Source organism: Borostomias antarcticus, assembly GCF_949987555.1.
Source record: "Borostomias antarcticus genome assembly, chromosome: 25".
NCBI lineage: Eukaryota > Metazoa > Chordata > Actinopteri > Stomiiformes > Stomiidae > Borostomias > Borostomias antarcticus.
The window spans coordinates 6,768,016-6,781,608 of NC_140258.1; the positions used below are offsets into that span (position 1 = coordinate 6,768,016).

Consider the following 13,593-nt stretch of genomic DNA (forward strand, 5'->3'; position numbering starts at 1 on the left):
AGGTGAACGTCGCTCCGAGAAAATTAGTATAGTATCGTATAATTACATATGATAACGTAGTAAAGACACGAGGATGACGTGCGCACGGACCCGAAGGCAGACAGGTGGCGTTGAGGAGCATCTTGCCGCTTCCCTACCTGACGGTCTCCTCTGTGTGTCGCTGGGCCACGGGGTTCTGAACCTGGCGGGCTTCATCACGGCGCTGGACCCATCTACCTATGGGACCGTAACGTTCTCTGGACCCGGGAACAACAGAATGGATCGAGAGAAAGGGAGAGAGAGGGAGAGAGAAAGAGAGAGATGTCAAACTGACATCCACACCCTCTTTTTCCAGAGGTAACACAGAGATCTCAGTCCTATAGATAATGCTAGATAATTGATAATTGCAGGGAGACGAGGGAGATGATGCCGGTAAGTCACAGAGAGAGAGAGAGAGAGAGAGAGAGGCGGGGGCATAGTGAGGATGCCTTCAGGACAGTGGCAGCAGTGAGAGAGTCAGGACGAAGAATGTCTGAGGTCATTCTGCTTACCCCGTCATCACAGATGGACAGACGCCTCTTGGCCCGGCTGAAGATCCCACTATGCCGGTGGTAACGCTCACACACAGACACACACACACACACACACACAGTATGAGCACTGGGCTGAGAAACCAAGCTGCAGATCTTCCCCCATTGAGGAGAGAAGTCTGAGTTGCTGTCTCTTCCCCTTTCTCCTCTCTCTCTCTCTACCCCTCTGTCAGTCTGTGTGGCTCAGGGTCGATGTCCGGATGTGTGTTGATACAGAGAAGTGAAATACGCTGACATATGGCTAAACACATTATACATTTCCTCTTTAGATGTAATTACACCACTTATACAAGCAACAGGACAAACTGCTCTTTGATTGAGGCTATTATTGGTTTATCTCCATAGCAAAATGAGACATTCTCTCATTCAGCAATCTGATGGACTGGAAGAGTCTGGTTGTTTCAGGTTGAGTCAAAGGCTCATATATAGACATTCATTTCCTCCTGGTCTGTTCAATTCTGCTTCAGTTCTGTACAAAAAAAAGGGAAACACAATATTGTTTCCCATGCACCAATGTGGTCACATTGTAGAGAGCATGTACTGAACACATCATCTAAAGAGAATGGACATACTGTAGAATATCACAATCAGACACAGTCATACTGTAGAATACCACAATCAGACACAATCATACTGTAGAGTACCACAATCAGACACAATCATACTGTAGAGTACCACAATCAGACACAATCATACTGTAGAACACCACAATCAGACACAATCATACTGTAGAGTACCACAATTAGACACAATCATACTGTAGAATATCACAATCAGACAGTCATACTGTAGAATACCACAATCAGACACAATCATACTGTAGAATACCACAATCAGACACAATCATACTGTAGAATATCACAATCAGACACAGTCATACTGTAGAATACCACAATCAGACACAATCATACTGTAGAATACCACAATCAGACACAATCATACTGTAGAGTACCACAATCAGACACAATCATACTGTAGAATACCACAATCAGACACAATCATACTGTAGAATATCACAATCAGACACAATCATACTGTAGAATACCACAATCAGACACAATCATACTGTAGAGTACCACAATCAGACACAATCATACTGTAGAATATCACAATCAGACACAGTCATACTGTAGAGTACCACAATCAGACACAATCATACTGTAGAATATCACAATCAGACACAGTCATACTGTAGAGTACCACAATCAGACACAATCATACTGTAGAATACCACAATCAGACACAATCATACTGTAGAGTACCACAATCAGACACAATCATACTACGTATCAAAGCACCATATGCCTGGATACGGTTCCAGGTACCTGCTGTGCGGACTGAGGCTGGAAAAAGGAGCCTTTTTTATTCTGGTCCTTGGTCTTGGAATGACCTTCAGTCAAGCCTCAAACTGATGGCACTTATTCCTTTAGCCAGCTTTAAACTGAAATTATCAGAAGTCCTTACCACCAGCTGCTCATGTAGTAATACACCTTAATTTCTTATTGTTCCCACATGCTCTACGCCTTTTGTGTATTTAGTTGTGTTGTTCTCTGTATTTTATATGTCCTTGTTGTGTCTTTCAATGTGAAACTTTGCTGCCTTCTTAGCCAGGTCAGTATTGTAAAAGAGATTTTATCTCAATGCTTTTATCTGGTTAAATAAAGGTTAAATAAAATGTAAAAATATATATAATACCACAATCAGACGCGTACAAGTCATGAAATGCACGTGGGATTGATCAGTAGTTAGACCTTGGACCAGATCTGCTCAGCACAGGAAATTAGAAGGAGGTGATTAGCCAGCGAGATGGTTTCATTGGCTAATGGACAAGGAGCAGCTGGTCCTTCAGGAACTATAACATTGATTCAGAGAGATGGAGAGAGAGGGAGAGAGAAAGAGAGAGAGAGGAGACAGAGATAAGGAGTGGAAAAGAGAGAGTGAGAGAGAGAGATGAGCGAGAGACTGAGATCAGGAGGGGAGGAGAGAGAGCGAGAGAGAGAGATGGAGAGAGAGAGGGAGAGAGAAAGAGAGAGAGAGAGGAGACAGAGATAAGGAGTGGAAAAGAGAGAGTGAGAGAGAGAGATGAGCGAGAGACTGAGATGAGGAGGGGAAGAGAGAGAGAGAGAGAGAGATGAGCGAGAGACTGAGATCAAGAGAGGAGGAGAGAGAGAGAGAATCTGCCACAGCTCCCCTCTAACCCGGACATGCTGTTTTCTCCCATGTTAACCACTCAGTATGCAGAGCGAAGCACGCAGGGACGTGTAAATCACCTCCCGGGTGACGGACCAGACAGCGACCTGCCTGCCTGCAGCCCCGCTACTCAGGCCCAGCGGGGCAGCTGGGAGGGGCAGCCCTGTCAAATAGTAGGGCTGAGCAGACCTGCTCCATTCTACAGGAGAGAGGAGAGGGAGAGAGCACAGTACAAAGAGAGAGAGAGATGTACAGCAGGAGATGCAGTAAGAGAGACAGAGAGAGAGAGGGAGAGAGGGAGAGAGAGAGAGAGAGGAGAGGGAAAGAGAGAGCGCACAGTACAAAGAGAGAGAGAGAGATGTACAGTAGGAGATGTAGTAAGAGAGACAGAGAGAGAGAGGGAGAGAGGGAGAGGGAGAGAGAGGAGAGGGAAAGAGAGAGAGAGGAGAGGGAAAGAGAGAGCACAGAACAAAGAGAGAGAGAGATGTACAGTAGGAGATGCAGTAAGAGAGAGAGAGAGAGGTACTGTAAGAGATATAAGACAAGGTCCCTGTTAACACAATCTTTTCCTATGGCTCATGTTCGAATGCGTCTACGCTAACCCCAGTGTCACCTACGGGATCAGTGTCAATTCTTCGTCGGAGGGACACGCCGTAATCTAGGATCAAAAGAAACGACACAACACCGTGCTTATAATGCCGCCATACTTTTATTTCAAACAACAAATACAGGAGTTAGAAAGCTACTAAGCGACAGTAGGCATACGAAGACACATCAGTGCTGAGACGGGAGGACGCTCAGGAAACCGCAAGCGCTCAATGACGGCTAAAACAGGTTGTGAAAACAGTTCAGTGCAGAACTCCTCTGGGAACACAGTCCATCAACATCTTCCTCAGTGCCTCGTCTGAATACCGCAGCTAGCTAGCTCTCTGCCTGGTTGACATTAGAAGTTAACTAGATAATATACTACCACAGGCACATTGGACTGTCCAGTTTCTAGTCTATACAGTTTATAATAAAGTGTTGTACCAATATAGAAGCCTACATTCAAGTAGAACACTGATTCAAGTAGAACACAGTCTGGTGGTTCAGTGGGTCACAGGGGAGGCGTGGAGACAAGGTTGTAGCTCACCAGAGAGGGACAGGGCGGATGTCTCTTGAATGTGCAGCACAGTACAGACCAACAACACCGTGGTTAAGGCAGAGCCATGTACAGTATGTGAATATTTCTATTTGTATTAACATATTCCCAGGGTCTGAGTTTTCATCCACTACCTGGTCAGAACAGGTTCCGATTGAGGGAACAGTGGTTGTGACCACTGACCAGTGTTCTACGGGTGAGATGTGGAATGTACCAAGTCCCCAGGAACAGCAATGGGCTGTGAGGTGATTTTGGCTTAGTGGCCCAGCTCGATATTGCCAAGTCACGTGACGCCATGCGACCCAAACACTTTTCCCCATAGACGTACATGGGGAATGAAACGGCTGGGGAAAGAAAGAAAGATTTTCTGGGTATCACTCAGTCAAAAACAACTCTTTAGATGATCAAGTTTTAAATCATTGGGTCCATTTTTGTTTAGAAGCCATCAAGAGCCAGAGTTTACAGCCGTTTCTGCCTATGTCAGCGCCACACTGGTCTATGGGGAAAAAGAAACATATGGTGCCAAAAATAAAATACTTCCCATGTGCTGTGGGCTGCACAAGTAGGAAGTGAGTAAGGACTGTGGAAACGTTTTGGGCTTCATGCACTGGGTGAGCAACTTTCATTGGAATGAATGGGCGGCCATCTTTCAATGCCCCATCCACATGAAATGGTAAATGGACTGCACTTATATAGCGCTTTAAAATGGCCTCTCATCCACCCATTCACACACACATTCACACACCAATGGCGGCAGCTGCCATGCAAGGTGCTAACCTGCTCATTGGGAGCAATTTGGGGTTCAGTGTCTTGCCCAAGGACACTTCGAAGTGTAATCAAGGGGAGCCGGAATTCGAACCGCCGACCCTACGATCACTGGATGCTCTACCTCCTGAGCCACAGTCGCCCCAGTTTTAAAACATCCATGACAAAACACGTCATGATCAGACACTTTTTAAATATCTATGGAGGGCTTGTCCTGCTCCCCTGTGTAGCCCCCGCCCACACGCCGCCTCCCCTCCAATAGGAAAGACAGCACGGTGACCCAGCGCTGCCCTATCGACCGTTGCCGGGCGGGGATCTCGCCCTGCCTGAAGTAGGTGGTGGTTCCCATGGCGATGGCATCAAACTGTTCCGTCAGCAGCCATGCCTCCCAGAGGAGGGTCAGCGCGTTCATGGTTGCCATGATGGCCACCCAGAACTCTGTCCCCATCACCGAGAACCATGACGACAGCCCCCCCTCGCCGACGGCGAACTCAGCGTACAGGTAGCGGGTCGCCATGGCGATGAAGAAGAGGTGGGCGGTCACCATGGAGAGGATGAAGAGGATGAAGAGGCGGTGGTTGCCGTGGCCGACGCAGACGTTGAGGAAGAGGCAGTGGTGGTCGTAGTTCCTCACACACACATCACACAGCTTACAGTGTTTGGTATGGTCTGGCTTGAACAGCTAGATAGAGGAAGGGAGAGAGGAAAGAGGGATGGAGAGAGGGATGGAGAGAGAGGGAGGAGAGATGGGGGTCAGAGGGAGACAGGAGAGAGGGATGGAGGGAGGATAGAAGAAGCGAAAAGGAAAGAGAGGGAAGGATGGAGAATAGAGGGAGAAGGAAGGACAGAGGGAGAGAGCGATGGAGAGAGAGGGAGGGGAGGATGGAGGAGAGAGGGATGGAGGATAGAAGGAGGGAGAAGGAGAGAGAGGGGGGGATGAGAGAGACAAAGATGCATCTTTTCCAGATGTGCTGTGGCACGCAGTGACATTTAAATTTCCTGTCAATAGGCCCGAACAATACAGAACAGAGTCGGTTCAAACAGCTGAGTCTAGTGCGTTCTGCGTTCTTCTGACCTCACAGTAGATGCAGAACCGCTGGGGGTTCTGGTTGCTCTCCACCAGGTCAGCTATGCTGGAGAACCTGGGGTCTGCATCTCCCGGCCCCAGAGTCCCCGGGTCCTGGCTCAGAACCTTACAGAACAGAAGCAGAACCAGAGAGAAGTGGACCACGGACACGTGCATCAGACCACTGGCCGGCCACATACGTTGCAGGGTTAAGGGTCAACATATATGAAGCAGCGTTAAGAGCTGTGGAAATGAACTGAAAATTAACTAATCTTGAACTGAATCTGGGTTTCCTGGACACGTATTGTCCTAAAATAAAATGGAGTGTGTGTCAGTGAACGTTCATCACTGCAAGGGCTAGACGAGGTTTAATCTGTCTCTGGGGAACCCGGCTCCTACGCTATGGAGACAGAGGGCTGTTGAGTTGATGAGGTGTGTGTGATAGCTAGGTGTTGTACTGTATGTGTGTAGTAGACAGAGGGCTGGTGAGTTGATGAGGTGTGTGTGATAGCTAGGTGTTGTACTGTACTGTGTGTGTGTAGTAAACTCGAGGGCTGGTAAGTTGATGAGGTGTGTGTGATAGCTAGGTGCTGTACTGTATGTGTGAAGTAGACTCGAGGGCTGGTGAGTTGATGAGGTGTGTGTGATAGCTAGGTACTGTACTGTACTGTATGTGTGTAGTAGACTCGAGGGCTGTTGAGTTGATGAGGTGTGTGTGATAGCTAGGTGTTGTACTGTACTGTATGTGTGTAGTAAACTCAAGGGCTGGTGAGTTGATGAGGTGTGTGTGATAGCTAGGTACTGTACTGTATGTGTGTAGTAGACTCGAGGGCTGGTGAGTTGATGAGGTGTGTGTGATAGCTAGGTGCTGTACTGTACTGTATGTGTGTAGTAAACTCGAGGGTTGGTGAGTTGATGCACACTACACTCTGCACTCACACTGTGTACAGTACATACATGCATTGCACTCCATTCTGTATATAGCACATACATTTCGTTTGTGCCTCCCTTTTTTTTTAACAGCATATCGTAATTTGTTTGCACTGTATTTTGTTTGCTGTTTTTTGTACTGCATTTGCACTGCTGTGTCTTTGCACTGCCCTTTCTTGTCCTGCACCCTGTCCTATGTCCCTAACCCTATCCAAATTCCTAGTATGTGTGAACCATATACTTTACATGACTGATAAACATCTTAAATCTTGAATGTGTGTAGGCACAGACACAGAGGGCTGTTGAGTTGATGCGGTGGATGTGAGCTGGGTGTGAGCTGGGTGTGAGCTGGGTGTGAGCTGGGTGTGAGCTGGGTGTGAGCTGGGTGTGAGCTGGGTGTGAGCTGGGTGTGAGCTGGGTGTGAGCTGGGTGTGAGCTGGGTGTTGTATGTGTGAGCTCTGAAGGATATTGGGCATGATCTTGCCGTAGAAGCAGAGCAGAGTGTGTAACAGGCCGGCAATCAGAGTCCCCAGGTAGATTGGGTTGGGCAGCCTGGAACAGAACAACACAACCGAATAGTCAGCCTGAAGAAAGATACAACAGAGATGTCCAGACATGGAGTAATACAATACATTACTGTTGGCAAGAGCATGCCATGAACAGTGAGTGGTGGGTGGTGAATTATAATGACTAGGGCAGTGCCCGTCGGGACAAGTGCCCGTTCTGCCCATGCCCGTATAACTCATAATTATTAAGGTTATTGCTATGCATTACTCCCCTTCCCGTGTTTTGAACAAATAAACTCAGTAAAGATATTTGATCTGTTGATTGATTGATTGATTTGTTCATAAGGCATCGCAACCTGCTTCGCTGTCCACTACCGGTGGTGAGGGTGAAGCTGCGGTTTTGGACAAGCTCCATGATCTTGCTCTGGGTATGAAATGCGCTATACAAATAAAGCTTTGATTGATTGATTGATTGATTGCTGACCATGTGCCTGTCCGGCAGCAGGCAGAGCAGCTTGCAGGTGAGGCCGCGGTGTCATACGGTGTCGTAGGCAGCCGTCAGGTCTATAAAGATGGCTCCGGCCTTCTTTTAGCCAAGAAGCTGTCCTCAATGTCTTGAGTGATCAAAGTGACTTGATCTACGGTTGATCTCCCACATCGGAAACCCGGCCTGCTCCTGTGGGAGTGGCGGGTCCATGATGAGTTCGACGCGGGCGTAGATGAGACGCTCGAGGATCTTGAAGGGGATACATAGCAGAGAGATGGGGCGGTAACTCTTGGGGTCCCCTTCAGGCTTGTTCGGCTTAGGGATCGCGACAACTATAGGGCTCTTCTCCCGATTTTGGGGATCTTGAGTTGGTGCAAGCAGGAAGAGAGGAACGCTCTGAACCAGGACTTCAAGGCAAGCGCGGCATGGCGTATAAGCTCTGGGCAGATAGAATCAGGTCCCAGAGCCTTCCCTGGCTTTATATGCTGGAGGGCAGCAGTGAACTCCTCAGGTGTGAATTCACCAGAGATGTAACCGCCGCTAGGAGTTTTAGCCTTCCAGAGGTCAGACACTTCTTTTGCCACGAGACGTGACGATTCGTGGTCTTTGCCCTCGTATGTCCCACTTTTCACAAATTGTGATGCGATTTTGTTTGCAGAGATGGGGCAGTGACAGGGGGAGTGTCTGGACCTACCAGTGAGGTTGTTAAGGATGCTCCATGGCTTGCGGCTGGAGTGTGAGAAGTCGATGGAGATAATGGCCTCTTCCCAGCGCTTGTCTCCTTGGGCTGAGTCTAGACAGCAGCGCTTAGGCAAGTCCGTCTGACTCGGCTCCTGGGGCGGCCCGGAGGAAGGCACAGTAGAGACTCTCACACTCACTCCCAACACGGTTTGTAGCTACTGTATCGCGACGTCCACGTGGGTTGGTTTTTTTAACCTCTTTCACCAGTATGCCGCAGAGTTCCCGGTACTTGCCGAGTGTCAACTTCACACGGTGCCCAGTTCTCGAGATAAGTGTGCAGGTTCCTGCTATTTTAGTTAAGTAGCTGTGCTGTTTAGTTAAGTTACTGTGCTGTTTTATTTAGTAACATGCTTTTATCCAAAGCAAATTACAATTATGAGTTAGTGTTGAGGGTTAAGTGTCTTGCTCAAAGGCACAACGATAGGCAACGATTGCTGATAAATCACATGTAAAATGGCCTGGACCAGTCTTGAACCAGCGACTTTTTGATCACCAGTCGGACACTCTGACCACTGGACCACTGACCGTCCGACTTTCTGTCCTGTGGAGATTGTGACCGATCGGGTTTAAGTTCAAAGGTTATGGTTGGGGTGTGGTTACCTCTGGTAGTTGGTCATTCGGTGGAACTGAGTGAAGATGCTCCTGGCCAACCAGGGGAAGAGCAGGCCACAGACCACGCCCCCGTATCCCCTCAGCACCGCCGCTATCAGGAAGATGACAGCTGCACTCACAGACGGAAACAGCAGAGACCAGTAGTACAGGACTGGGGAGAGACACACACACACACACACACACACACACAGACACACACACACACACACAGGTTAGCAAACACACACATACGGCTGTAGACTCAGGAGGTAGAGTGGTAGTGGGTCGTCGGTCGCGTAGGGTCAACGGTTCAAATCCCGGCTCCCCCTGTCCAGCTCCCCTGGTCCACATGTCGAAGTGTCCTTGGGCAAGTCAGACACCGAACCCCAAATTGCTCAGAAAAAGCAGGCTAGCACCTTGAATGGCAGCGTTATACACATACAGTACAAACAAAGGTTAGCAAACACACACACACGCACACACACAAACGCACACACACACACGCACACACACACACGCACACACACGCACACACACGCACGCACACGCACACAGATAAGCAAGCAGGCATGCAGGCACACAAACACACACGCGTATACTCACATTGTGACTCTTTGAATGTGTGGTGTATCGGCTCCTTCATATACTGGCTCAGTAGTTTGGTCAGCTGCAGATGTCTGTGGAAAACAAAACACCAAAGCATAGCACTGATTATATGATATGACATGTATATATTATACATTATATGATCTGACATATACGTAGCATATGATAAACACTATACACCATGACCATAGTAGCATGTTCGGTGAGTGGTCACGTGAGTGCTAGTTCACACAGCCCACGTTTGAGCCGTCATAACCGCAGGAGTGTTCCAGTGACGCCAGAAGTGGAGGCGGAGCCAGATCTCGTTTGATCTGACCAGCATCTCTTGTACAGCCTGCCCGTGGGCGCACACGCCTTCCCTGACACGGCGTGTAAAGAACAGGGGGAGGAGTCTAGAGCCCTGACCTGAAGGTCTTTCCCTGCCGGCTGATGTCCAGGGGCGAGAGACCGCAGTGGTCCCTGATGTGCAGTAGCCTGTACCCCGCCCTCTGCAGCAGGGTCCAGCACACCTCCACGCCTCCCCGCTCCGCCGCCACGTGCAGCGCCGTCGCCCCCTGCTGGTCGACCGCGTCCACTGCGCACCGCTGAAAGACGTGATAGGAACACCCCTGTGCACCCGCCTCGATTACACACACACGGCTACACACATAGACACACACGCAACATGCCTATAAGAGCTCCCTAAATCCTTTTGTCTGTGTGTGTAAGTGTGTGTGAAAGTGTGTGTGTGAGAGAGAAAGAGACAGAGAGACAAAGGGTACAGTATTTGTATGTGTGTGTGTGTGCATGCTGACTGCGTGTGTGCCTATGATGCATCCATGTGTGTGTAAGAGTGTGTGTGTGTATGTGTGAGAGAGAGAGAGAGAGAGAGAGACACACACACAAAAAGTACAGTATTTGTGTGTGTGTGTGTGTGTGCGCGTGCATACGTACGTGCATGTGCATGCATGCATGCGCGTGTGTGTGTGTGTGATCCACCTGGTCTCGGAGCAGGTAGCGCACCACCTCAATGTTGCCCGTGGAAGCAGCCAAGTGTAGCGGAGTGACCTGGTACTGGTCCCCGTCAGAGAACCGGAACATCCCCGTCTCCCACAGGTAGTGAATGGCAATGCTGGGACAGAGAGAGAGAGAGAGAGAGAGAGAGAAGCAGAGAGAGAGAGAGAGAGAGAGAGAGAGAGAGAGAGAGAGAAGCAGAGAGAGAGAGAGAGAGAGAGAGAAGCAGAGAGAGAGAGAGAGAGAAGCAGAGAGAGAGAGAGAGAGAGAGAGAGAAGCAGAGAGAGAGAGAAAGAGAGAGAGAAGCGGAGAGAGAGAGAAGCAGAGAGAGAGAGAAATAGAGAGAGAGAAACAGAGAGAGAACAAGTTCCAGCCAGGAGACAGTGTGAAAAGTGTGGGAGAAAGAGAGAGTGGAAGAGAGATATTTGTGTGTGTGTGAAAGAGAGAAATAGAGAAAGACAAGACCCAGGAGACAGAGTACGGAAGTTTTGGAGAGAGAAAGTGGAAGAGGGATGTGTGTGTGTGTGTACGTGTGTGTGTGTGTGTACTCACATGCTGCCTCCGCTGACAGCGTGGTGCAGAGAGGTTTTGCCCTGCAGGTCGATGATGCGTAGGTCTGCCCCATGCTGAATCATCTGGTGCATCACATAGACGTTCCCCTGCCTGGTGACACCAACACAAGCACTTGAGATACGTTCAGAGTTCGGGAGGGATTCGAACCGCCAACCTCCCTCATGGCGGCCCAAACATCTGCTGCTACTGTAGATCAAGGCGATTGGACTGGACTGCACTTATAGAGCGCTTCTGTCCAAAGCGCTTTACAATGAAGGCCTCTCATTCACCCATTCACACACACATTCACACACCAATGGCGGCAGCTGCCATGCAAGGTGCTAGCCTGCTCATTGGGAGCAATTTGGGGTTCAGTGTCTGCTCAAGGACACTTCGACATGGGGACAGGAGGAGCGAGGATTCAAACCACCGACCCGACCCGCTCTACCTATGTCTATGTTCCCCTGCCCCTGTCTGTGTGCTTGGAGATGAGAGGACTGTATGATATGAGGAAGTAGACAAGCAGGAGGGGTAAGTGAATTATGGGAGTTGCAGTCCCACTGACCTGCAGGCAAAGTGGAAGGCTGTCTGCCCCGCGTCACAGGTCAGGTTAGGGTCAGCTCCGTTGCTTAGCAGCAGGTCAACCATGGCACGGTTACCATGGAGAGCAGCATAGTGCAGGGGGGTGAACCCACCCCAGCCTGTAAAACACACACACACACACACACACGCACGCACACACACACACACACACACACACACACACACACACACACACACACACACACACACACACACACACACACACACACACACACACACACACACACACACACATACAGACACACACAAACACAGACACAGACGTGCGCAGACACGCACAAGCACACACAGACAGAGACAAAGAAAAACACACACGCAGACACACAAACAAAGACACACGCATGCACATACACACACACACACACACACACACACACACACACACACACATACACACACACACACACACACACACACACACAGACACATTGAAGACAGACATACACAGACAGACACACGTTACCTCAATTATACAGTCTTTGACTTTGGGAGGAGCAGTCCCTTTGCCACAGAGGTAAAACACAACCTGATGCCCTGCTGTCTGTCAGTCACAGGAGCTGAGTCTGAGTCTGAGCCCAGGGTAGACTGACACCATCTCAGTTTACTGTGATAACACCGCCAGGGGGTTTGGTATCCTCTGGCTTCCAAACCTGGCAACCTCATAACAGAATCACATCTAGAGATAGGCTGCTTTGTAGCTGGATCTTTCTTATGTAGGCCTAGCTATAATAGCTCACAACTAGATACATGGTAGTATGCTACTGGTTGACTGTCAACGTTGAGGTTACACATTAACAACATAGCATTATGTTGCTAAAATGTTGCGAGACGGTGCAGGACAGATGGCAGGAAGGAAGGCAGCCGACATCAAAGCTCACTATCTGTAATACCTACAAATAAAGTAGGCTATGTAGCCCTAAACACAGGTCTACATAGAGAACCAACCCATTTCAGACTAGAAACACATAGCCTACCTTTATGTTTGAGGATTGATCGATCAATTTGAATGAAGTGTGCACACTGTTCGATATCTCCACTCTGTATGCTGTCAAATATGTCCCCGGCGTCCTCCGAGGACCCGTCCATCGCAATCATGATGAGAACCAGTAATCTAGCGAGCCTACCGTAGCACAACGGGAATATAAACCAGCATATGCATTACGACGTGATTAGAATGCAACATAAATCGATAGCGGGAGCCGTTTTCGTTACAAAGTAACAGGATCTTTCATTGTGTGTAACCCTGGCGTCACCAGCGTTAAACTGATTGCGGCAGACTACGCCTGGCGCACCGGATTGGATGTCGCCTAAACACGTGACTCCACAGTGTCGTCCTCGTCACCAAAAACATGCAAGACATGGAACTACAAATAAATAAATAATGAAATAAACTACAGCCCGTCTTCTCCGGCTGGTTCAGTGGTTCCGACTGGTAAGCAGTACTCGCCCTGGAGATTCACTGTAAATCTTCTGGGGGGTCGGATCTAGGATCCCTGCCTTTTGCAGGCTATATATATGCGCCAATGTTTCTCCTTAACATATATCTTCGCAAATATACCCTATAGGTTATTTGACACCACACCATTTAGGCTATTTTAATCAAAGTTTCAAAGTCTCTCTGCGGAACCTCTCTCTGTGCGCCATATCGCAATTTGGTATCGAATATTTTAATTCAAGAGTAGTTCGTTGGTTCCGAATAGTCGTGAGAGGTGATGGCATGTCACGCTGCTTTACGTAGATAAATGTTTTCCTGGAACGTTTTAATAAAACATCTGTAGCCTGATGAACCAGACTAGATGGGTCATAATAATAGCCAAATACAGTAATAATAACCTAGATGTGGGTATAATTTC

At 48.7% G+C, this 13,593-nt stretch overlaps 1 protein-coding gene across 1 annotated transcript; it reads right to left on the reverse strand.

Moving 5' to 3' along the window:
• Positions 1-3,519: 3,519 nt before the first annotated feature.
• Positions 3,520-12,978, reverse strand: LOC311325747 (uncharacterized protein). Its single transcript, XM_084458502.1, has 10 exons — positions 12,715-12,978; positions 11,703-11,838; positions 11,138-11,248; positions 10,571-10,703; positions 9,998-10,200; positions 9,590-9,663; positions 8,996-9,158; positions 7,131-7,213; positions 5,741-5,931; positions 3,520-5,347 (listed from the first exon to the last, which is right to left on the reverse strand). The coding sequence occupies exons 1-10, from the start codon at positions 12,833-12,835 to the stop codon at positions 4,856-4,858; spliced, it is 1,707 nt and encodes a 568-aa protein (XP_084314628.1). The 5' UTR covers positions 12,836-12,978; the 3' UTR covers positions 3,520-4,855.
• Positions 12,979-13,593: the final 615 nt, after the last annotated feature.